Source organism: Mya arenaria, chromosome 2, assembly GCF_026914265.1.
Source record: "Mya arenaria isolate MELC-2E11 chromosome 2, ASM2691426v1".
Lineage (NCBI taxonomy): Eukaryota > Metazoa > Mollusca > Bivalvia > Myida > Myidae > Mya > Mya arenaria.
In genome coordinates, this window is record NC_069123.1 from 6,757,259 (window position 1) to 6,783,860 (window position 26,602).

Below are 26,602 nucleotides of genomic sequence, written 5' to 3' on the forward strand. Positions count from 1 at the left end.
ATAGGTTGAGTTACTCTTCCTAGATAGGTTTCAGTTTAAATATAGAGATACACTTAAATATGTTCATGTAGTTGTGTGGGCAAGTTTTTGGTGTTTTTTGTTTATGCTATGTATTAGCTTTTATCTATTGCATTCTATTTGTAATTTTTGCAATAAATTTGTTTATTTTTCTACATTTGTATTCAACCTTCTTTAATGGTACTGATGATACTGATTCACTGTGGGTTGAGGTGGTGGTTAAGATACATAACCTCTGCTTAAACAAAGCCAAAGTGTCAGAAAAGTCCAACCTGGACTAAGTGGCCACCTGTAGTAAGCGGCCACTTTTACCTTTTCCCAAAGGTGGCCACTTAAAACAGGTTTGACTGTATACCGCGCGCTAATAATTGCTATGTAATCTTGCATGCTAAACATTCAGTGCCTTGGGGCATATTTCATCGTCACTTGTGACCGCCTACTTGTTACCTTTCTCATTAAAGAAAAATATAAACAGCAAAATCCATCCCATTTACTGCCAAAAGTTCTTTGTTTCCACTAACATCTCAAAAAAGAAATAGAGAAGGTAGGCAAAAAAATTTTTTTCTATTTTTTGGGTTTTTTTTGTTTGAGAAACGGATTCTGAACCAAACCGACCTAAATCCGGGTATGTCACTTTAGTAGAAAGTTTTAAATATAAAATGGTCAAATTTTAAAACGTTCACTCAAAAATGCACATTTTTTCAGGAAATTACGAAAAAAATACACACGTCGGCAAAAGGAAGTGTAGGTTTGGGTGGAAAAAATAGCGTTGGTCGGATGAGTGAAAACAAAATTATAATTTGTACGCCTTATTATATGATATGGTACATTACGGACACTAAGAGAAATAACCGGAGTTTGGTGGAAAACACACGCCGTTTTATGGGATACCGTTTTGTCTAAAATAGTTTTTAATTTGCTCTTCAAAAAGAAGATTTTCGACCAAACATGGAAAATAATGGCCAAAACAATGTTCGGAGGAATTCTAGGGGTAATGTTTTAATTAAGCGCAAATCAAGTGAAAAAAAAACTTAAATATTGAGCTTTCGTTTGTCGAAACATTTAATTAATTGCCTGTTCTTGCAACTGTCAAGTCAGGTTTAGGTTGAAAAATTATGGAATCTTGAAATTTTTTGTTGCTGTTTTCAAAAATGGCGTTTTTTTCTGATCAGTTTAATGTTGATGTTTTTTAAATTATTATCAATCTTAGTCACTTCGCTCAAATGCTGTAAATCAACAGAATGATTCGATTGAGCTAAAAATAATATATATTGATAATTTGATCCATTTAAATATTGTTTAAACAAATGTGAGAAGATTTCAAAACGGGATTCTTCTAATCCAGAACATTTAAATAGAAAAATGAAAAAAAGGGAATGTGTTTATATTATATTAATTAACGATGTACATGTGTTGTAACAGCAAAAGTATTTTGCACAAAACATTGGCACTTAGAGTATATAAACTTCAAATTCAAAACATATAATATATCTGATATGATTCCTGCAGTTTTCAAAACAATACATAATATTTACGCTGAATTCCATTCCATTAACAATATATGGTTGAACCTGATCAGCGCAGTCCAATGACGTCAATGACCTTGTGATCATATGTTTTCAAAGTATCCCAATTTCCCACATACACCGAAACACTTCTTATGGCGCTTTAAATCCATGAGGTATAAATGACCTAGAAAACTAGAGAATCATCGCATTAATCTCATTTATTTCAATTCATGGAGTTATTGATTTATTAAGTTATTGATAAAAGGCCAAATAAAAAATAGGTGCGTTTCAGGTAACGCTGCCAAAAAAATAGGGTAGGTAGGTCGGAATATTTTTTTATTATTTTTTTTTGATATATTGATTTCAGTAACTGTTGACTCAGAAAGTAACAAAAATAAAAGTCATCAATTTTCAGGTTTATCAGTAGTTTTTAAACATATTCCATACTTAAAAGGAAACATATTTGTCTGGTTAAATACTTTGACATTGATGGTTGGATTTCCACTAAGTTATGGTACACCACTCTGCTATTATTTAAGACTTTCCAGGAACGGTTTTACTTTTCTTTATACACTCTTTTGCTTTCAATCACCCTCTGTAGAATGCTAACCTCCCTGTAACATAATTACATGAAGAGTGGGACAGCAAATTTACCATATAAGCCATCAGCCAAGGAAACCTCAATGCTGTCAAGAGGACCTGGGGGTTCAGGTTTGGAGAACAAGTAACATGCAGGTTTAATTGCCAAAATTGCACACTTAAGTCTGACATATCAATCCGAAAGTCAGTATCTGACACATTTGTATCTGACAAGAAAATATAGTTCAAGAATTGAAATATACCTGCCACACAAGCACAAACTACCCGTAATTCACCTTAGAGTTCGGACAATCTAAAAATTCGGAAATCCATTATTATTTTCAAAAATAATTTATTTTAGGTACCTAATTTTCGGACACCCAAAGGACATCGATTGTAACTTTTACAGTTACTAAGTCTCACAGACAAAAATTATTGATCTTTATCGTTACAATGCCTGGCTAGATTACCTAACAGTATACATCACCGTGATAAGTTAGTTAGTTACTACCCATCCTAAATGATTTATTGCCTGTTGAAAAGGATGTGTGATATATTTAATGGAGGATTAAAGAAACAACAAGGGCAATCAAGAGATTAAGAAAATACAGACATGACATGTTTGTAAAACGAGCCGCCAATAAACTTTGAAACTTGTACCACACTTTTAATATAGACTTTATGAAGCAATAATCGTACAGTAATACTCATTGTAACATCAATAGAACAATAAAAATCAACACATTCAATGCTACAGGTAAGTATTTAATGTGATGAATTAGAAATGCAATACTTAAGTTACAATCGAAAACACCACTCAGAAACATTACTCCTGCATAGCAATATCCATGCTCTCCATGAGATCCTCGTGGGTATAACTGAGAGTTATGTGACGTCACACAATGTGACTGTTTGATCTGAAGCTGATAAAAGGTGTTTATTCATTTCAATGCATGTATAAAATGGTGTTGAATTGGATTTTAATTAACTTGATGAAGGAGTTACACTTATAGGCATAATAACCATAACCATAACTACAGATAAATTAATAAGTGTTAAAATGCAGACATGAAGAAAAAAGGCAGATTTACCATACATTTGTACATGTAGATAATATGTAAAAATGGTTATTTTCTATGAATTCGGAGAGCCAGAAATTAATTATTTTAAGGTGTCTGAACTCTAAGGTGAAGTACGGTAAATACATTCAGAAATCCAACTCTAATATTGTCAACTTTACGTACATACATTTCTTAACAAATGCTTTTCGTACCCAAATCACATTTTTTTTCAGGGAACAATAGGTTAGGGTCGGCGGAAAAAAATAGGGTCGGTCGAGTAACCTGAAACAGACCTATTTTTTTATTTGGCCTAATACTTTTTTGGATGCAAAACCAAAAGTAGCTTTTTTTTAAGTTCACTTTTGAGAATTGGGTGACTTTTAGCTTGAGCCATGTTGAAACATTGGCTCCAAATTGGCTCCAAATTTTGCTAATATGCATAAGTCATTGGTGACAACTTTCAAATACCAATTGAGAACCCAGACTTTAAATCACTTAAATTGAGTGTGCTTTGGATATTGATGGCACTTATGATACGATATATATTTAGATTAACTTTTCATTTAAGGCTTGGATTGGATTTTAACCTGCTAGAATTTTTTCACTGGTTAAACAAAAACTTTATATTCAACAATGATTGGAATTAATAACGGTTAAAAGCAACCCCAAAGACTTAAAAAGTTTCAACTATATTTACAGGTATCAAAATCCACCATTTTCTTTTGTACTGTAAGCATGCAGGTTTTCAAAGGGCAGTTACCCCAGTTACCAGGGATTCTGTAAAAAGAAGTTTAGATATATTGCTCCCTTAAAATGTGCTTTATATCATTTCCAAAATGGGTCCTCAGAAGTATAAAAACTTAGTTTTGGAGAAAACTATAAGTCGAGACTTGGAAATTCAGAATATCAAAACCTGCGGTGTCAATGTTTCTTTTAAAATGGCTACATTTTCAATAAGTTTTAGAGTAAAATGATTTCATTTAATCAATTTTGTGAAGTTTGCAAGTTTGAGTCACCTTTTATTCAATATTTCAAGTATCTAGTTGGATTATTGTTGAAAATAGAGATTGAAAGACATAAACTCCCTTTTCTCAGAGGAAAACTTTCAATATTGGTGTTAAGGAAATTCATACTGAGTTCCAGTTTCAAAAACTTAATGTGAGCCCCGAGTTACCCATGACTCTAGCTAGATCAATAACATAAAAAGGTGATAACAAAGTCATTAAAGTCTGTACCCATGTACCCTTATCTTTTGGGGTCTGATTCTGGAGACATCATCTATTTTCAGGGATTTTTCTGCCCATTTTGGGAAAAAGGCCCCAGACATATTGGGAAAATTTGCGCTGCTAAGTTGCTGAATTTGGGAAATTAACAGTTAAAAGAACAAGCTTTTCAGTCTTCTGCGATTAAGGAATTTATTTAATATTAGATTCTTTTCCCTTTCATAAGACCTGAAAAGGCTGAAATATCAATCCTTGGGGTGTAAATATCTTTTGCAAAAACTCAGGACAAAGAATAGTTCATACTGATCTCTGTATGTGATTTTATTCAACTCATTTTCTGAATTAAATTATCCCCAAAACTTAACATCACATAATTCATTGGGATGTTGAATGAACCAGAACAGATAAAAAAGACTTTCATAAAAAATATTTTATTTTTTTCATTGGAATGGGATTTTTTTCTTGAGTTTGGTAAAAATATTGTTTATTGCTTTGGAAATGGGTTCGATAGTCGGACCTGTGGTTACTATAGGAAAAGACCTGACATGTATGTTTTTCTCTCAGAGAATTCTAAAGCTGGATATGAAAAACGTCAGAAGAGAAGACAGATAAGGGTTCTTCAGGAGTCGATAGACAAGCGAGATGCAGATGCTGTTCAAGAAATCCTTAAAGAAGAATTTGATGTGGATTTCCAGTACCGGGGTCAGACAGCCCTTCAGCTGGCTGTCAGGGAAGGATGTTTGGAAATTTGCAAGCTGCTTATTACACGTGGAGCAAATGTGAACATGTCAGATGCTGAACAGAACAACTTACTTAACATGGCTTGCTGGAAAGGTGATTTAAGAACATTTTTGAGATTTTTATTTTAGAACTCACATATGCAATTATAAGAATTAATTACCATACTGCCTTGTTTTTAGGGGAAAAAAAAAACACTTTTAGAAAATGAAAATCATAATTTTCCTGTGATAGATGTTCGACAAAAACACCAATTTGATTGTGATTCTTTGAAACAATAAAGATAATCTATAAGAGTGACGTGAAAAAAAACTTTAATATGTTTTAAATTGTATAGTATTGTAACAGGGTACATATTCAAAGGATTATAGTTTAATAAGTTTAAATTTTGCCATTCGCTCGTTTTCAGGTTATAGAGACATAGCCGAGCTGCTGATCCAGAATGAAGCAGACATTGACTACAGAAGTATCAATGGTTCCTCACCAGCCCATACATGTGCCATGAAGGGTAATGCTGACATACTTCAGGTAATAAAAGAACTGGAAAAATAGTGCTCTCTCTTACAATTTATGGTGTGTAATCATAGTTTCCCAATTTTTAAACTTAACTTACAACGACTGTGTCACACAAGTCATTACAACATTATATCAATCACTCTTGTTGGCACAACTTTACTGGAGAGTGTGGTCTTGTAGCGTGGGGGAAATTGGAGTACCCAGAGTAAACCCACTTGTTTGGTTTGGTAACTACACAAATCTCACATGAGCACAAGGCTGGGAATCAAACCCAGGTGGTCTTGGTGAAAGGCGAGCAAGCATACAACTATGCTAACCAGACAAATACATTTTAATACAAGTACGTCCGTAAGGAAAAATTAACTCAAGAGGTATGTTATAAGTTTAGTGAAACTTGGTGTATGGATAGTGGGCCATTAGGAGACAAAATATGTGGCAATGAAAATAGTGAAAATACTACTTCTTGACTTGATCTTTATTTATCTCAAAAACATTTAAAAGCTTCACTCATGAATGTTTTGCATACTTTTCTCCACCTTCAAATATTACAAAAATTGTGTGGTGTCATGTTGGGTAGGTGTCTCAAATCACGAATGTATCAGAAACCTTATTAAACTTTTAAATGAAGCTGTTTGATTATGAAATAAATTATTCTTTCCACAGTCACTTGTCTCAGCTAAGGCAGACTTGGACAATTGTAACCTGCAGGGTGAGACACCCCTGCACGTGGCTATATACGAGCAGCAGATGGAATGTATACAACTTCTCGTGCTGGGAGGGGCAAGCATTAACTGGCAAGACTCAAAGAGACGCACCCCTCTCATGCTGGCTGCTGATCTGGGCTTTTCGGATATCACTGAGCTGTTGGTTAATGGAGGTTTGTGAAAAAACATTTAAGCAAGCTTGTGTTTCTTTTAATCCCCCACCAAAAGGCAATGGGGATATAGTTATGATGTGCATGTGTTTAATAGTTCTATACTGATTTTTTTTTGCTTTTAAAGACAGCTGAAGGCTGATATGAAACACTCTTGAGTCCCTTTCCTGGACAGAAACTAGTACTGTGCCCTCTTTTGAGAGGCCATGAGAAAATACCCTGGTGGGGTTCGAACCTACAATCTCTTGGGTGATAGGCGGATACCTAAACCACTAGATCACTTGCATTCTTGAGTGTGTTATTGTGTGTTTCCTTTACATATATAAGTCTTTTAGCTATTCTTTTGAACTTTTTAAACAGATATATCTCATGCATCTCGTAAGTTATTGTCATAGCCTTTGTATCGTTGGCTTTGATGTGCAAGTATGACAATGCATAGTAAAAATGACACCTTAATAAGTTATTGCATTCATTTCAAAGGCTTTAAATCATATCAACTGTCGGTGTAAACCATACTTGGCAGCGCTACGACTACTCCACAGTTTCACTTTAATGAATATATGCATATTTCCTTTTAAGAAGAGTTTTGATGTGTACAAAAGAAAAACCATACATAACAGTTATATTTGCATGCGCCAGAATGTTCTTAAGGTGTGTCTATGCACCTTAGTTGAAATGCCGGCAAATCTCAAAATATGTGCTTGTCCGAATCGGAAGAAAGCTCCTGGCACAACAGTTTGCACAATAATGAAAGGAAATCATAGCCAACCTGTAGTGAAAGTTTTCCTATACTGTACCACATTCTCTGATTTTTGAATATGTCCTTTAATATAGATATCAGATATAACATAAGTCATACTCGTATGTGTACAAAAAAACAAAAGGCACAGCTGCACCACAGAAGTTTCGACAGTGGTGTGAAAAATGGTGGAGCTGGCATTAAGTGGGCGTAAATTTGCATGGCATAAATTGTTTCCAACGATAGTCTTGTTTATACTTATTTTTTGTCTGGAGCACAATAACTTCAAAAGTGTTTGAAGAATTGACATCAAACTTAATATACAGATATATCCTCCTGAGGAGGACTGCAGTGCACAGGGACCATAACTGTGCCCTTGGTATGTTAAGAGTTCTTGCCCTTTGTTCATCTTTTAATTTTTGTCCAAACCATATCTCCAAAAGTGTAACCTACTCTCCTGTTGTTATAAAAACCTTCCGCACTTATTTCAGCCCAGATATCAGCAACATTGGCACTCTGTGACTACATCAACTTTTTAAAGATCATAAAAACCAAATTTGCATGCAGTGCTTTTGTTAGAATGTATCATTTTGGTTCGGTTCTCTGATTGTACAAATATTTACTGGCCAAAATTTCTCGAACAAGTTTAAGATTGTTATAACAGGATCAAGCTAAGTTTACTGTTTTTTGTTTTGGTAAAATATGTGTAATATTCTTCTTTTAAAGAATTCTGGGTCTTTTACAGGATTTTTTTTTTTATGATAATCCTGTTGAATCATATTTTATATTGTAAAATCAAGTTTAAGTTTAAGTAATTTGTCTTAAGACAAATTGGAAAAGAACTATAGCTTGTTACACTTAGGATGTTTGGAGAAAATTGGGGTGTGGTGTTTAAAACAGTTATCCCCTTTAAAGCCTCTTCACATATAATAAAATACATTTATATACTTGTATATAAATTTTATGGATTGTAAAGAAAAGATAATGTTTTGGTTATAAGAAGATACTTAAATTCATCATTTCATCACTTATTAGATGTGATGAACAGAGTGATGATGCAATCTCTGTAGTAAAATCACTGTGTTCAAGTCCACTACTCTCGACATAACTAGAACTATTTCTTGTAGGTGCCAATGTGAATGCCAGAGACAATAAAGGGAGCACTGCGCTGTTCTCCGCTGTCGGGAAGGGGCACCTCAATGTTGTACACACACTGATTGTGAATGGTGCTGATGTTGACCTTCCCACGACTAAGGGGAGTTCACCCTTACTTGGTGAGTACAGTACTTAGTTATATTTATGAATACCTGAGAACTGGTCAAGAACTGGGCTGTTCTCCGCTGTCGGGAAGGGGCACCTCAATGTTGTACACACACTGATTGTGAATGGTGCTGATGTTGACCTTCCCACGACTAAGGGGAGTTCACCCTTACTTGGTGAGTACAGTACTGAGTTATATTTATGAATACCTGAGAACTGGTCAAGAACTGGGCTGTTCTAAGCTGTCATATCAAGGGGCATCTTTATATGGTACACAAAAAATAATTGTTATATGTGAATGGTGCTGCTGTTAACCCTAACCGTCAACTGCTGCCCTTTTCCGGCATCTTGCTGCCTTTTCATTCCGTGCCCTTTTGTTTTTTTTGCTTGACAGAGCTGCCTTTAATTTTTATGAACTTTATTTGATATTTATTGCTCATGTCAGTTTTCACAGAATAAGTAAAAAATAATGAATAACATAATTTTGATGCTTAAGTAAAGATAACAGCTAAGGCCCCCAAAAAGATGGTTCCACTAACATCTTAAAAAAACAGGGGGGGGGGGGGGAGGTGAGGGGGGGGGGGCTGCTTTTTTCCCTCAATCAACTTATATCAGGGATATCGCTTTTGTAAAATGTTATTTATATAAAATGGTCAAATTTTAACAGATACACTTATAAATTAACTTCTTTTGGAGATTACAATAAAAAAATCCACAGTACGGCCAAAAAAATGTAGGGTCAAGAGAAAAATGTCAATCAAATTAGCGAAAACAAACATTTTTTTTTTTTTTTTGGACCTATGACCAAGGTGGTCATAAGAAACTATTAGTATTTCATTAGAGTAATTACAACACAATTTTAATTGAACTTTGACCATTGCAAGTGCCCCCATTAAGGCTCATTTAATGCGCATCAAAAGTGCCCTTTCTGACCTAGCACCCTGCCCTTTTTATATCGTGGCTGGAGCACTGCCTTGCTAAGTGATCACTTTGTTCATTTGTTGTTCAATATTTTGATTTTGTACACATGCAGGTTGTAAGTGATGTTAACTTTAAATTGCCTTTGACTTGCTTGCAGTGTGTGTAAACCACGTGCTAAATTGCATCATGAATGCTCCGCCTGAAGGCAATATTTTGCTTTGAATGAGGACTTTAAACAAAGATAACTTTGCTAGTTCTTCACTATTTTAAATGAAACATAGCGCAGTCTACGTTGCTTAAAGAGCACCGCCTTCAGTCTTTTAACCAGTGTTTGATTAAGAGTTAAGTTTAATAAAACACTTTGACAACCCTTTTCACAAAACCGCCACCTGGTGGAGCACTGTCAAAACATTATTTTGGAAACAGGTTTGTTGAAGTGTTTGAGAAATTTAATCAACTTATCAAACTCCGGTAATACAACGAAGCCGGGCTCTTTAAGCGGCATAGACTGACCTTTGTTTCATTTAAAATGGTGAATAAAAATAAGTTATTTTTGTTAAATAAGTTATCTTTGTTTTAAGTCTTCATTCAAAGCAAAATATTGCCTTCCGTTGCTTGTGTAGTAATTTATCTATGTGGTATACACACACTGTTCTTTGCAAGTCTTAGAATAAAATACAGTTGCACCTATTTCAACAATATCTTTATTTTATAATGTGGGGCACATGTTTGTTGTAAATGGTGTGGACATCAACGTAGGGTAGTTCACAGCTCGATGGTTTGGGTTTAGTTTAAACTTTATTTAATTTTACAGCGATTGTGAAACAAGCTATTATAAGTGATAATAATCACTCTCGTTGGCACAATGTTGCGTGAGAGTGTGGTCGTGTGTTGTTGGGGAAACCAGAGTCCCTGGAGAAAACCCACTTGTCCGGCTTGGTGACCACTAACCAAACTCACATGCGCCCTGGCCGGGAATCGAACCCAGGTCGCCTTGGTGAGAAGCGTGTGTGCTAACCACTGCGCTAAGGGGACAACGGTATGGTTTTGGTTTGGTTTGAGAGAGAAATATAAATGATTATTACTTTAGATCATTGACCCCTTGAAATTGGTTTCAAAAACTATTTTTTTCAGAATCAATCTACAACAGTTTCACAGACATAGCCCTGCTCTTGATTGACGCAAAGTGTGATGTTAACCAGACGGATCGTCTAAAACAGGCCCCCATTCACTCCGCAGTCTCTAGAGGTAATTATGTGTAGGATAATTGTTTGTTTCAGAGTTACATGGCAATATATATCACTGAGTGAGCACCAAAATATATTTCATGAGTGGCCCTAGCACAAGTGAAAAGTTTCTTTTTATTTCATGCTTATATTTCATCAAAATAAATGATAAATTGATACTAAATTGGAAAATCGTGCCATATTTTAGCCAAATGATTTCGTACCAGAAATTATTGGACATGGGATATCTTAATCTGGAAATTGCACAGCAACCCCATTCTTGTTTATATCTATAAAATAATTTTGTACTAATTTTCCAGCATCCCAGTTCTTCAGTGAGGCAGAAGACCAATCACTGATGCTTGTACGTAGACTGGTTGAAGCTGGTTGTGATGTAAATGTGCCAGACCAAGATGGCATGAGACCGCTGTACCAGTCTGCAAGTGGGGGGAACAAAGGTATTGTGTTACCAGTCTGCAAGTAAGGTGAACAAGGGTATGTGTTACCAGTCTGCAAGTGGGAGGAACAAAGGTATGTGTTACCAGTCTGCAAGTGGGGGGAACAAAGGTATGTGTTACCAGTCTGCAAGTGGGGGTAACAAAGGTATGTGTTACCAGTCTGCAAGTGGGGGGAACAAAGGTATGTGTAACCAGTCTGCAAGTGGGGAAAACAAAGGTATGTGTTACCAGTCTGCAAGTGGGAGGAACAAAGGTATGTGTTACCAGTCTGCAAGTGGGAGGAACAAAGGTATGTGTTACCAGTCTGCAAGTGGGGGTAACAAAGGTATGTGTTACCAGTCTGCAAGTGGGAGGAACAGAGGTATGTGATACCAATCTGCAAGTGGGGGAAACAAGGTATGTGATACCAGTCTGCAAGTGGGGGAAACAAAGGTATGTGTTACCTATCTGCAAGGAATGCGTTAACACAAATTGCATAACAAATAGTTTGGCTTGCAGGTTTACTGGTTATATTTATGATTGTCCATTGAAGCTGGTTTTGTCATAAATGTGCTTGATCAGGATGGGATGATGCCTTTGAACCAGTCTGCAAGCATGAGGAACAAGGTTTGGTATTAGATGTAATTATACCCTCATATACAAATATCTGGGGATGATTTTTGAGTCAAAAAAATATTGATGCATATAGCTCCAAAATTATTGCACTTACATACATGAAATCTCATAGCAATGTTTGTTGGCATTGGAAAGGTTGCATAAGCAATTATTGTAACATTTCACATTGACAACAGTTATAGCCCTTTGATTTAAATGAGCGGTTTGAAAAATTTATGGTGTCATGTGTATTACTGTAACTCCAAAAGTATTGCACTTAATACATAAAACTTCCTGGCAATATTGGTAAGCAAGGGAAATGGTGCACATGCGATTTCAGTGACATTTCACTTTGACTACCAAAAGTTGTGGCACTTTAAGTCTGAAAAATGTCTGGCAATAATCTTTTAGTCTAATGACCTTATATCTTCAGTGAGTTCAAAAAACGTTTCAATTTCAATTTTCAGAAGTTACCAACTACTTGCTAGACCATGGCTCTGACATTAATGTCAAAACCAACACAGGGGATACTGTTTTACATGGCGCCATACATGGAAATGTCCCAGAGATTGTTAACAGGCTCATAGAGGCTGGTAAGTATATTCTAATGGCTATTTGTTCATCTTGTTTAAAATATGAAGCCACAAATGAACAAATTCTTGTAAAACAAACCTTTATCAGAGCTAGAGATAACTTTTAACTTTAGTGTATTGTACTCCTATATGTAATAGTCTCAAGTGTAGTGTACACCTTGGTTATGTTATATAAAGTTTAATGACAATTGTTACAATTCTACTGGCACATTTTAGTGCAAACATGCATGTATTTTATCTTCACTGTTTGATCCTAAAAGCAGAGCTTAAAGCTGCACTTTCACAGATATACCATTTTTAAAACTGTTTTATTTTTTGTCTCGGAAAGAGCAAATTTTTAGGTAAATATCTGCAGACCAATGATAAAAGATTGCTGACAAAAGATCAGATCGCAGATGTTCATATTTCCGTTCGAAAATTAATGTTTTATGGCTTAAACCTTTACTAACAATTTAAGAAAAGTGCATAAAACATCAATTTTTTAACTGAATTTTTTGTCAGCAGTCTTATATTGACTTGTTCAAAGACAAAAAAAAAAGTTGTCAAAACGTTCATTCTGTGAGAGTGCAGCTTTAATAAATTATAAACGCCTGACTACACTTCCTTCCATTTGCATAATACAATGCTTGTAAAGGAAAATCACTGCGTAGCAATTGAAGTGATAACTGTTCAGAGGTTATTTTCGATTTTGTAAAAATCATCGATTTGGGCAAAACGGTTGCTTCGAAAACTGTTGTAAAATGCTCAAATGAAATGCGTTTATTTACTAAGGGAGAGCAATATGAGTTTGAACATCCTTGGAGTTTTATATAAACAATTCTTTTATTTACCAGGCTGCTCACTGAATGAAAGGAACAACTCAGGTGAACACCCCCTTTTGACGGCCATCACCCACTCCGCACAGTTTGAGGTACATAGTATCATAATAATTATTATGCTTTCTTCAGAAATTGAAGATTTCATTGATTTTGTTAGCTTGCCTAGTTTTTAAGGACTTTTATGGGGTTTTTTAATAGTCATGGTGGTTGTGTAAGAGGCTGCAGAGTATTGCCAAAAATGTAACTGTTTCATTAACTGTTTTCCGGTGGTTTAGTGAGATATAACGGTGAAATATATCTGGATAAACTCACCATTTGAAATTGTGAGTTTATCGTAAAATATAAATACACTGCTTTCTCATATTTTATTGTTTCATTGTTAAAATGGTAACATCTACGCATTATACAATGTCGGGAAGAAAATGCAATTACTTCATTTAATTTTGTTTCAGGTATGACGTCATTTGGTTGAAATTTTGTGCATTTTTCATATTAAATATGAATTAAATTTCATTGTTATTAATTTATAAGCATGAAATAAAAATAAAAAGTAGTTTGTTTTAGTGTTTAGTTTTAGTTTGTTGAAGATTGCAACATATATTACTGTGTAAATAGCTCACTCAGGGCAAGGCTAGTCCTGAAATATCACTTTTGGGGCTCACTCAGTAAAATATATTCATATCTTGAACTGAAACAAACAATTATTCTCTATCATCATCAGCAGCCATAAATCTGATATTACACTTAAGGGCTTTTCCATTTAAACATATAACCCCTGGGTTGAAGGCACTTTTAAGTTATGCCACCCCCCTGACACATTTACCCTTTTGTGGTCAAAATAAGCGAAAAAAAAGACCCCCACCTATAAACTATCAAAATAATTGCCTTCCCCCGGGGGGTTATTTGTTTTATTGGAATAGCCCTTACAAACTTGATACTTTTGTTTTTATTAACAATATACATACCAGAGGCTTGTTCAGACATTCTCATGAATTTATTGCTGACATTATGCCTTTTGACTAATTAGTTTTGAATAATCAGATAAATTCCATTATCTGTAATTTGATTGAGATCGACAACTTTAATTGATGAATGGATAAAAAACAATCCTAAGTAAACGATGGTACTAAATATTTATATGAAAATAACAGTGATGTTTATTTTAACAACATAAATGTCATAAATGAACACTTAAAAATTGTCCGTACATACCAAATAAAAAAATAAATAAACAATTTTTGTATTGTTCACATAAACTGCAGTACCAATTTGGATATGTGATGTAACAAAAGAACAAATTATATTATACGCATGTATTTTAAGCTTTCAAGTTTGATCCAAATTTGTTATTAATATTTATAATCAATTTTTCACCAATACGTGGACCGAATCAATAATTATTTGATTATATTGGGTAATTGTGCAATCACTTTGACCAAATTGTCAGGTTCCTAGAGCACACATTCTCACAATGGTAACCCAGGTTCAATTTTCAGCCATGGTGTCCATCAGTGAGATTTTATCGTCACTTAGCCGGTTATTCCCACAACACTGCTCAAGACCACAAACCTGTGTAACATTGTGCAAACAAGAATTATTTATATAATATTGTAATAACTTGTTTTACAATTGTGTAAACTGAAGTATGTTTCAGTTTAATACTTCAACCAACTGACAAAAATGGACATGCATGAACATCTGCTTGCAGTACATTTGTCTTTATGTTGTTTCTGATTGTATTCCAGATTGTTGAAGCACTGGTCGAAGCAGGCAGTAATTTGGACATCAAGGACAAAGCCAGTTCCAACACAGCTTTACACAATGCCATTGTACATTACAGACAGGATGCCGCCCTATTGCTCATTGAATCAGGTACAATCTGGCTTTTAGTGAACCGGTGTGTGTATACCATGTGATAAATTACGTCATACATGCTACGTCGGAAGGCAACATTTTGCTCAAAATTGAAGACTAAAAACAATGATAACTTTTGTTTTACTACACCATTTTTAGCTCGACTATTCGAAGAATAAGGAGAGCTATACTACTCACCCTGGCGTCGGCATGGGCGTCACACCTTGGTTAAGGTTTTGCATGTAAGCACCTTTAAGTCATTATCTCAGTAAATACATCAGTTATTGCATTGAAACTTTGGATATGTATTCCCAACTATCTTACATACTAAATTAACCAAGTTAGATAACTCTAGTTTGCATTTAATGCAAATAATTGCCCTTTATTATTCGACTTAGAAATTCTGGTTAAGGTTTTGCGTGTAAGCACACATAGGTTAATATCTCAGCAACTACTTAAGGTATTGCATTGAGACTTTATACAATGTTAAGTCAACCATCCAACCTAATTAATTAACCAAGTTAGATAACTCTAGTTTGCATTTAATGCAAAATAATTGCCCTTTATTATCCGACTTAGAAATTCTGGTTAAGGTTTTGCATGTTATCACATTTAAGTCAATATCTCACCAAATATATCATGTATAGCATTGAAACATTTCGTATTCCCAGATAACACTTATTTGAATACAATGCAAATTATGGGCCTTTATTATTTGACTTAGAAATTCTGATTAAGGTTTTGCATGTAAGCACACATAGGTTAATATCTCAGCAATTACTTGATGGATTGCATTGAGACTTTATACAATGGTACTCAACCATCCAACCTACTTAAATAACCAAGTAAGATAACTCCAGTTTGCATTAAATTAAAATAATGGCCCCTTTTTTATTCGACATAGAAATTCTGGTTAAGGTTTTGCATGTAACCACTTTTAAGTCAATACCTCAGCGAATACATCATGTATTGCATTGAAACTTTACACACAGGCTCCCATCTTATTTAATCAAGTAAGATAACTCTATCTTTTATAATATATAATTTTTGCCCCTTTATTATGCGACTTAGAAATTCTGGTTAAGGTCTTGCATGTTAGCACACATAGGATAATATCTCAGCAACTATTTGATGTATTGTATTGAGACTTTATACAATGGTCAACCAGCCAACTTAATTGAATAACCAAGTTTGATAACTGAATTTTGCAAATAATGGCCTTTATTATTAGACTTAGAATTTCTCGTTAAAATTTTGCATGGAACCACTGCATTGAAATCTTATCTAACAGTGATCCATGCATGTTTCGCCAAAACTTTTCAATCCTTACATTGAAAAGCGGCGGAAGAGTCCAGCGCGCTGTCTCTGTGACAGCTCTTGTTAATGAGACAAAGGGCAGTATATGCCGCTTAAAGAGTCCCGCCTTCGTTTTGTTACCGAAGTTTGATTATAGGTGATTAGTTTCAAACACTTTGACAAACCTGTTTCCAAAATAATGTTTTGACACTGCTCCGTCAGACGGCCGTATTGTGAAATGGTTTCTCGAAGTGTTTTAAGAAAACTAAACTGTTAATCAAACTCTGGAAAAATACCGAAAGCCGGGCTTTGTCAGCGGTGTAGACTGCGCTATGTTTCATTTAAAATGGTGAAGAAATAGTGAAATTATCTTTAGTTAAAGTCTACTTTCGAAGCAAAATATTGCCTTCAGACGTAGCATTTATGACGCAATTTATTACGTGGTAAACACGCACTGTGTACAGGTATCTGTTTTTATGCCCCCGAAGGTGGGCATATTAAAATCGCACCGTCCGTCCGTCCGTCCGTCCGGCTCTGTAACTTTCCCTTGTATGGACAGATTTTAAAATAACGTGCCACATGTGTTCCACATACCAAGACAACGTGTGGCGTGCAAGACTCGTGTCACTACCTCAAAGGTCAAGGTCACACTTAGTGTTTATTCACAATGGAGTGCTGCATATAAGGACATAGAGTATAGGTTGTCGTGTGCGGGCTGTAACTTTCCCTTGTATGGACAGATATAAAATAACTTGCCACATGTGTTCGGCATACCAAGACGACGTGTCGCGTGCAAGAACCGTGTCACTACCTCTAAGGTCAAGGTCACACTTAGGTGTTTATTCACAATGGAATGCTGCATATAAGAACATAGAGTATAGGTTGTCGTGTCCGGGCTGTAACTTTCCCTTGTATGGACAGATTTTAAAATAACTTGCCACATGTGTTCAGCATACCAAGATGACGTGTCGCGTGCAAGAACCGTGTCCCTACCTCTAAGGTCAAGGTCACACTTAGGTGTTTATTCACAATGGAATGCTGCATATAAGGACATAGAGTATAGGTTGTCATGTCCGGGCTGTAACTTTCCCTTGTATGGACAGATTTTAAAATAACTTGCCACATGTGTTCGGCATACCAAGACGACGTGTCGCGTGCAAGAACCGTGTCCCTACCTCTAAGGTCAAGGTCACACTTAGGTGTTTATTCACAATGGAATGCTGCATATAAGGACATAGAGTATAGGTTGTCGTGTCCGGGCTGTAACTTTCCCTTGTATGGACAGATTTTAAAATAACTTGCCACATGTGTTCGGCATACCAAGACGACGTGTCGCGTGCAAGAACCGTGTCCCTACCTCTAAGGTCAAGGTCACACTTAGGTGTTTATTCACAATGGAATGCTGCATATATAAGGACATAACAGTGTCGGTTGTCAAGTATGGGTGGTATTTTTTATGTTTAGAGGCAATTTAAAATAACTTGCCATATGTATTTGACATGTAAAGGCAAGATCAACTTTTCATGTACTGACCTTGTTCATAGGTCAATGTCACAATCGGGGGCATTCGTCACATACTGTGACAGCTCTTGTTTTCGGATATAAAATTTTTTATGTGTTGTGAAAGCCTTCAGGTGTTGAATGAGGGTCCTTGAATGCTCCATGAAAACTCCTTGGGATTTTTGCTAGTCTGGCTCTTTGAACTCTGTCATTACAGAGAAATTATTGTGTAAAGCACAATTTTAAATCAAATCTTTTTGATAACTCAACCATTTAATACCGTTTCAGGTTGTGATGTAAACACCTTGAATGCCAAACGTCATACCCCACTTTACACAGCGTGTGAGAAGAATGCAGACGTGATCGCAAAGAAGATTCTAGCTGCGCCAACATTTCAAAGAAGCATGCTTACTGTTCGTAACATCCCCCAGCCTCTGTTTGCAGCCGTGTCGAACAATCACTTTCACCTGGTGGATCTGCTTATACAAATGGGCTGCGACTTCAACATGGTCAGTGGTTTGGGTCGTATTTAGGGCTTTTAAAACAAGGTGTCAAAATAGAATAAAATTTGATTATTTTAACTGGAAAATGTCAGTAGACAATAGCAACAGTGTATTATCTTTTGTGTTTCTGATAAAATTAGTGTATAATTTTTATCATTTATTGAAAGGTGTTGACGGATTTTCTGATTGGAAAAAATATCAGCAAAAAAATAATCGGCACCAAATTCGTCAGAAAGAACACTCATAACCATTTTTTCCCTCACACGTCAAGGTAATGTCCTAGCCTTGGTGTTGTTGTCGACAGATCCATGGATGTGCATAAAACTTTACTATTACTCAAAAAGTTATTACACATGCTGCCCCTGATAGTCCACAAGCAAGGGCCATAACTCTGGCCTCAATAATAGTTAAGTTATAACTTATAATTCTTTTTTTACTAAATAAAAAGCATACAAGAGTTTGCTTTCTCTCAACAGCGCCCATATAAGAAGGTTCAACATAGTGTTTAATAGCCGCCTTGTTACAAAATTCCACATAGAACTCATGTTTGTGGTATATAAAAATTTTGCATTGTTTTTGAAGATAAATAATATAAAAATTAGGGATGCAAACGAATATTAGATTATTCGAATATTCGATTAAACGTTTGGTATTCGAATGTCAAAATTGGTATTCAAATATTCGATGTTTTGTTGTCGAATAAACATAATTGTAAACCTTTTTCCTACAACTCTGTTGTTGTGTTTAAAGTTTGTTTGTCTTGTTTTTACAACAATTGGCCAATACTGCCAGAGGTGTGAATGTGATACACTAAACATGCGTCATATGTCATTTAGGGACATATCGTTGGGTACCAATAAAAGACCCCGTAATTTTATAATAACTTGCTTAATAAAACAAGTGACACACAAAAGTCAATTATTTTCGGTAAGTTTGAATGTCTATGCCAATTAAGGAATAACCTAGTTCTCGAGTTGGTTTGGATTTTCCATAGTTTTATTTAGTAGAGGTTAATCCCAGAACGAGGCTGCTCGTACTACGGAAAGACCTTCGATTGGCGCATAACGCCATTTGACCAGAATCCAGCTCGAGCTGTTTACATATATGAAGGCAGAGGGATATAAATTAAAATATTTTTTTTGTTTTTTCTTTATTCATAATGTATTACTTTTTGTCTTTCTAAAATGAGGAATTTCAGAGGCTCATTTGGTGAAATTCAGGGTCCGCCTCGCGTAGTGGTTACGAAAAAAGGGCTAAAATGCCACGCTATTACTCTAGCAAAAATTATAATAGTTTTCTACAACTTTTAAAAGATGTATTTAGGTTATCAAATATTCGAATATTCGTTCGAAAGAATTACCGAATATTCGAATATCAATTTTGCCATTCGTTTGCATCCCTAATAAAAATACATATATAAATAAATACAGTCCTTGATCACTTGGTCAATATTTATAATGTTTAATCATATGACAATTGTTTTTGAAAAGAATTAAGTTTGATTATCTTTTTAATTTTCATTTAGAATTAAATTAATTCCTGCTGGCAATGTACATGCTACCTTATGTACTTAAAATAAATGGGAAGTTTTTTCTTTGCCTGTTTTGCAGGTTTGTGTAAGAAAAGGAATTATAGTTACAAAAATCACAATTAGAATGATTGTTATAATTGTAGAACATTATTTGTATTGGGGATGTCAGTTTATTTCACAAGGCGACTGGTATGTGGCACAGTCCTCAGACAAGAACGAATCTCTGTAATCCTGGCCCCAATTTCTGGAAACTTCTTAAGCTTAACAGGCTTTAAGGTACCTTATTTCAATAAGCCAAAATACATTCCTAAATTGAATTTTGATAAAAGGAAAATGGTTAATTTGATTATCATAAAGATAATTCCAATCTAAAGTATAAAAACACTAAAAACAAAGTACATATTACCCAAATTATTGAAAAACAAAAGAAAATGAGCTTAGCTTAATTTCTGTTATAAGGGACTGAAGAAGTTTCCAGAAATTGGGGCCTGGTTATGACCTTGTTGAATATCCCTTAGTAAGCAATGTAATTTAAGTAATGGTGACCGGTGATCAGACCTGCAACCGCTTGGTAAATGGTCAAATGTCCTACCATTAGATCATGGGTCCCCCACTTATTGGTATTCTCGTGTGTAAGCTCCGTGGCTTGGTGGTTAAGCGTCCGCTTACAAAGCGGGAGTTCGTGGGTTCAATCCCTGGCCGCGTTAAAAGACGTTAAAAGTTGGTACAAGTAGCTCACTTGCCTGGCGTTCGGCATTTAAAGGGTAGTGCTTGGAAAACTGGTGTACTCAGTACTGGTTTAACCCAAGAATGTTGTACCCCGTGTATCGGTGCTTTACACCGAGCACGTAAAAGAACCAATGGGGTCTCTTCGAAAAAGAGCTAAAGTATCGCACCCGGACTTCCTTGTATCCCACCACTGTCTCTTCAGTGTGCTGTCCCCTCAGCAAAAACAAAGGACCCCATTGGAAATAAGTACTTGCACTTTCACGGGTTATCCTTGACCACAAGGTCTAAAGAAATACATACATACACAAGCTTATTTATACTTGCACTCAGGCCTTGCCTTTTCATTATTCATATCATGAACTTCCTTTTTTATATTTTCAGGTCAATATGGATGGTCAGTCCCCAGTTCAGCAAGCTCTTAAAGAGAACTGGCCCTTTGTTGTCAAACTGTTACTTAGTTACAACTGTGATCTCGATGCTCATGCTCGGGTCAAACGGTTGTATAAGTGTTGTCTGCTTCATGAAGACAGTCATCCCCATTTTGACCTTGAACCAATATTTGTGGCCTTGACTCATAGGAGTGTGGAAATGATTAAACTGCTCATTGACTGCTATTGGAAAGTGCCAGTTGGGTATATCAAGGAATTGGAGCATGTTTTTTTTACTACGCCAGAATTGAATACGCATTATAGTCCTGAAATCAGAGCAGAAATCCGGGGCGTTTTTCGTACAGCAATAGAAGTGCCAAGAAGCCTCCAGGGTCATTGTAGAGCAGTGATTAGGAAGAGACTTGGCCCTTTGCCAAAAGAGAAGGTGGAAAAATTGCCTTTGGCAAAGACATTGAAAAGTTATATCATGATGGATGAGAGCTTTGGGGATCTGTTTGAGAAAATGAAGGAATATGAAGAAGAGCATCCTCAAAGAGAAATACACAACACCACTGGAACCCTGTTGCGGGCTTCACAATACTTTCAGTAAAATTTAAGCTGCCCTCTCACAGATAGACAGTTTTGACCTTTAAAAAAAATTCACTTTGAATCTGCTTATTTTCGGCATAAATGCTGAACATTCAGTCATGTAAGATAATTCACAATAGAACAGATCTTATTTGTTTGGAAAACTGCTGGAAATTTCATTTTACTTAAAGCCTCAGTAACGTTTTAAGTACCCTGGTAATAAACAATAAATTTTCAAATGTCAATATGAAAAACTGCGGTCTTACATGACCTGTTTACACGCATCTACGCAAAAAAATGGCTCATTCCAAAACAAAAATATAAAAAAGGAGTCAAAACAGTCAATCTGTGAGAGTGCAGGTTTAAGATCTAGTCATTATCAGGTTTTTTAGTTTGTCTGTTTTTCAAAGGGCTGTTACATGTATTATCAAACTCTTTGATCATATTCTTTGATCATGGATAAAGACATATTGTAAAAAAGACAACTTGTGAATCATACATGAACTCTGTACTAAGACACTCACTGTAAAATGCACTTATTGTGGAAGATAGTAAAATAATGGACTTTACAATTCTTAAACAAATAATGTGTTAAAAACACTTCTGCTATAGCAATCAAAATATACATATTAAAAAATATACATGTACATATCTAATATTCTGTACACTTTTTATATCTTTAGATCTCACTAGATGGTGCGTATAAGATGTTATCAGTTTTGTTAGATTATCTGTTTTGATTAAAAAAAAAAAGAAGAGGTAATGTGATATTCTTGGTGTCATTTTCACGTTACTTACATTGCCATATTTCTGATAGGCTTCCCAGGGGATTTTGGTCTGAATTTCAGGGGATTTTGATATTACACCAGGGGATTTTTACTCAGCTAAATTTAGCGCAATATCTACATTTATGATTTAGGAATAAATGCAGAAACACACTCTTATTTCAATCATTTTAAGACTTAGTCATCATGGTCCTTTATGGAATTTCACACTCATAGTATTATGGATGCTCTCTACGGTCAACCTTGAGCTAGTCTTTCCCCCTGCCTGGGGGATATAGTATGTATGCGTTATGAAAGCAGCGCGCAAAATTTAACCATAGCCAGAACTTAAAAACTATTCCAAGAGATTCAGTGGAAACTTGGTACACATGTTCCAGGAGACAGTGTGAACATCCGTTACACGGTCCATAACTCTTGTATAAATATTTCTAGAGAAACACTCCTTTTAGAATACCAAAAAAGGATGAGCGTCGCATCCCTTTTATGTGCTTTTGTTTTATTATACAGCAATTATGTCATATGGTTTACATTGCCATGCAGTATTATATTTTTGAATGAATTACAAAAAAATCTGTGCAATATATTTCATATGTAGAGGACTCACATGTTTACAATATACGAGTATATGTAACATAGTTTGTATATTGTAACATATTATAAACAAAATTCGCCAAGGATCACTTGAAATTATTTTGATTACAAAGGATGCATTTGTGAATGGAAATTTAAGATGCTGTTTTAAACAAGAAGCTATTTAATACAAGACAACATTGATTTGTTTTTCAAACATTATAAATATTTATATTAGTTTGACTGACGTCTGAAATAATGCCAAAAAAAATGTTCAGATTTTCTGTCTTAAAGAAGTAATATTATCATAAAAAAGATATTGTAAAAGAAGCCTTAAATAAATAAAAACACAATTTTCACCTGTCATACTGAACTTATGACCCTTGTCATTAGTCAATGGTTAACATATGACATTATTAATTTGGTAGAATTCTGGGTTGTTATATAAAATTATGACATTTCTTTACAAACTGATAAATACATCATACCAGTATATCAGTTTCTCATATTGATGGTCTATAAAAGATCAAAGTAGTAGACTTTGATGATCCTAGGCCGTTTTGAGTTGTATATTTTGTTACATTAAGATTGTTTTCTGCAAAAATTGATTTCGTTATGCTGTAATGCAAAATATCCTGAATATGAACAGTTGTATTAAAATTATTGATTATTAAACTTGTTAGAAAGTCAAACATAGAACGTTTATGTCTAAATTAGAAATAAAAACAAATACAAAAAACAATGATTTTGTTTGAGATGTTTTAGTGAAGTGGATGGGCACTTATTGGGATAATAATATAAAATTCTGATGTTCTTCAAACATTTATTCGTTCCAATATATTTTTGTTTGATTTTGAAACTTGGGTCATTGTGATCTTTACTGGAAAATTTCATCAAACTTGATATGCATATTGGTCATGGTACTTGACCCCTATTGTAATGGTGAAAATAAAAATAAGGTCGCTTTTGTTTCCCGCCAACAGACCAGAGCATCAAACTGTAAGGGTGCAAATAAGACAACTTTATACGTATTCATATAATTTAAACAAGTATTACACACATCTTTTTCAGATTTTAATCTTAGTAAAATGCTATGAAATTCACCGTATGAAGTGGTTCAAACAGAACACGTCAGCTGGTGAAACCGACGTCGACTCAGTCTAGTCAGCCGGGATCTGTCACGTGCTTAAGTTGACGCGATTTAACGCGAGTATTCACCAGCAGACGTCCGGATGTGATTTCACGCCTCTTCCATCGCTTGTGAACGTGATACAGTCTTTTCGATTTTTTATCAAACTTATACAGTCGTTATATCCATGCGGGCTCAGTTCCTTTCGAAAACCAGCAAGACCCGCCCATACATGATTGGATTATGCCTCATGAAATGCTGCAATATTTTCTCAGGGCGACAACTTTGTACAGAGAGTTGTGTTACACAGTGTATCGCTACCTTGCCCGAAACCAAAGGTAAGGGGGACAACTTTGTACAGAAAGATGTGTACTAGTGTAGTACTAACCCTTTGTGAAACATACACGGTACTTTGAATGTGAGTTCAGTATATACCCTAAACGATTCATGCCAGTAGAGCATGTGCCCTGGTATGGCTCTTTTTCACGTCCATATCAGAGCTTGGATCTTTTGGAAACGTTAAACATGTTGTTTTTTTCTGAACGCTCAACGCGACGATCTGAGCTCTGAAGAACTCGTAGCCACCAAAAAAGGGACACAAAGGTGCCTAAAGACTCCACTAGGGGATTCCGGACGGGTGGGGGGCTTAAATCGTCCAAGTTTAGTTTTTATGACAATATCGGAGGAAAGGGGTAATGATATACGCTCAAAATGCAGCACATTGGTCTATAAACTGTTAAAAAAAAATGGAGAGTACCAAAAACCCTGACAACATTTTAAACCAAATAAATTTCAGTTCTAAGGTTGGGACGAAAGTCAAAAGGTTACGCCCTTAAGTTACGTCCCCTCTAATGTCCGATCCTAGATCCGCCCCTGAAGTATTTGTATCTTTATTATTTCGGCAATTTGTTTTTACAGTCGAACAACGCCCCGACAGGAAATGTTAAACACACCTGTGTTTCCAATCGTAACAACTCGGCCTTCAGCCGAGACGATCCGATCGCCGCGATTTGTCTGTTGTAACAACTCACGTCCCTCTCCGGCATCCTCGGAATAATTCCGTAAATAGCCGAGCGTGATACTAGTGGTATTTCGTTTTTCACATCCATTGTGTTACTCGGATCAATGCCTCCCAGGTATTTTAACAGGTGTAATAAATGGTCACCAAATCATCACTGCGCATGTACAAACAGTCTCTTAGGAGTTCTCTATTACCTGTGTTTGCCTTTTTGGACTTTGGAAAGTGTATACGTAAGTATGTTTCTATTTCTCGTCAATAATTAAGCATTCCCATTAAACCTATTTGATTATGTTCTGGTTGTAATATTTTATATAAATTTCAAGTTTCAATTTTTTATTTATAATAAACCAGAAGGTCGTTGACCGATGAGGCATAAAAAGCACAATGGTGACCAATACAAATGACATGTACTTGTGCGGGAACATATTAACTAATACATTTTATGACAATGGCTAGAATACTAGACTTGCAAAATGTCTATTTGACATAATGTGAAAAGCTGTGTTTCCTGTCCGGAAAGAACATGCCGACCGAGGGCTATCGCGTAGGCCGATAACGAGCCTTCCTGTGACAAGCTGTACGAGTTTATTTCCGGTTTTGTTCCAGACAATGCATATAGTAACCAGCCCTATTCGGATACAATGGTGCCAGTGGTAGTCTTCGACTCCCGTGACGCCGCCGCCTCCTTTTGCCGTCCTCACCACGCCTGTCCGGAAACAATGGTGTCAGTGGTATTCTTAGACCCCTGTGACGCAGCCGCCCCCGTTTGTCGTCATAACCACACCTGTCCGGAAACAATGGTGCCAGTGGTAGGCTAAGATTTCCGTGACGCCGCCGCCCCATTCAGTGACGCTGCTGCCCCCGTTTGCCGTCCTCACCACGCCTGTCCGGATACAATGGTGCCAGTGGTAGTGTGAGACAACCGTGACGCCGCCGCCCCCGTTAACCACCCTCACCACCCCTGTCCGGATTCAATGGTTCCAGTGGTAGCCTGAGACTCCATTGACGCCGCCTCTCCCGTAAGCCGTCCCCACCACGCCTGTCCGGATACAATGGTGCCAGTGTTGGTCTAAGACAACCGCGACGCCGCCGGTGCCTCCGTTTGCCTACCTCACTACCCCTGTCCGGATACAATGGTTCCAGTGGAAGTCTTAGACTCCCATGATGCCTCTTCCCACGTGTCCCGTTCTCGCCATGCCTGTCCGGAAGTATGTACGTACAATGTATATGTGTTTTAGGGCTGCATCGCTCTGTATTAGGTATTGCAGAGTCATACGTTTATCTCTTAATAATGTTGATGATTAAGTAGCAAATTGATACTTTCCGTCTGTGAATTCGGATCATCCGTTCATTTAAAATCTTGAAATCTGCCACTAATCGTTATAATGTTATTTATTTTTAAAAATGTTTTAAAAATGTATGCTCTTTACAATATTATGTACTGATATATTTATAATTTCAGAACTTTCGTGTGATGCAGACAAATGGGTACAAAAGAAGTCGAACAAAACCGGAAATCCCCGACTATATGCCAATTGCCCGGAAACACCCGACAGAGATCTGCAAAACAGTAAAGTCCTTGTGAGTTTGATTTTTTCGACA

The 26,602-nt window shown here is 35.9% G+C and overlaps 1 protein-coding gene across 1 annotated transcript; it reads left to right on the top strand.

Moving 5' to 3' along the window:
* Positions 1-954: 954 nt before the first annotated feature.
* Positions 955-23,580, top strand: LOC128242269 (putative ankyrin repeat protein RF_0381). The gene is made up of 12 exons (XM_052959363.1): positions 955-1,009; positions 4,954-5,223; positions 5,537-5,655; positions 6,307-6,520; positions 8,384-8,530; positions 10,572-10,685; positions 10,984-11,121; positions 12,183-12,308; positions 13,142-13,218; positions 14,872-14,998; positions 18,065-18,285; positions 20,921-23,580. The coding sequence occupies exons 1-12, from the start codon at positions 967-969 to the stop codon at positions 21,515-21,517; spliced, it is 2,193 nt and encodes a 730-aa protein (XP_052815323.1). The 5' UTR covers positions 955-966; the 3' UTR covers positions 21,518-23,580.
* Positions 23,581-26,602: the final 3,022 nt, after the last annotated feature.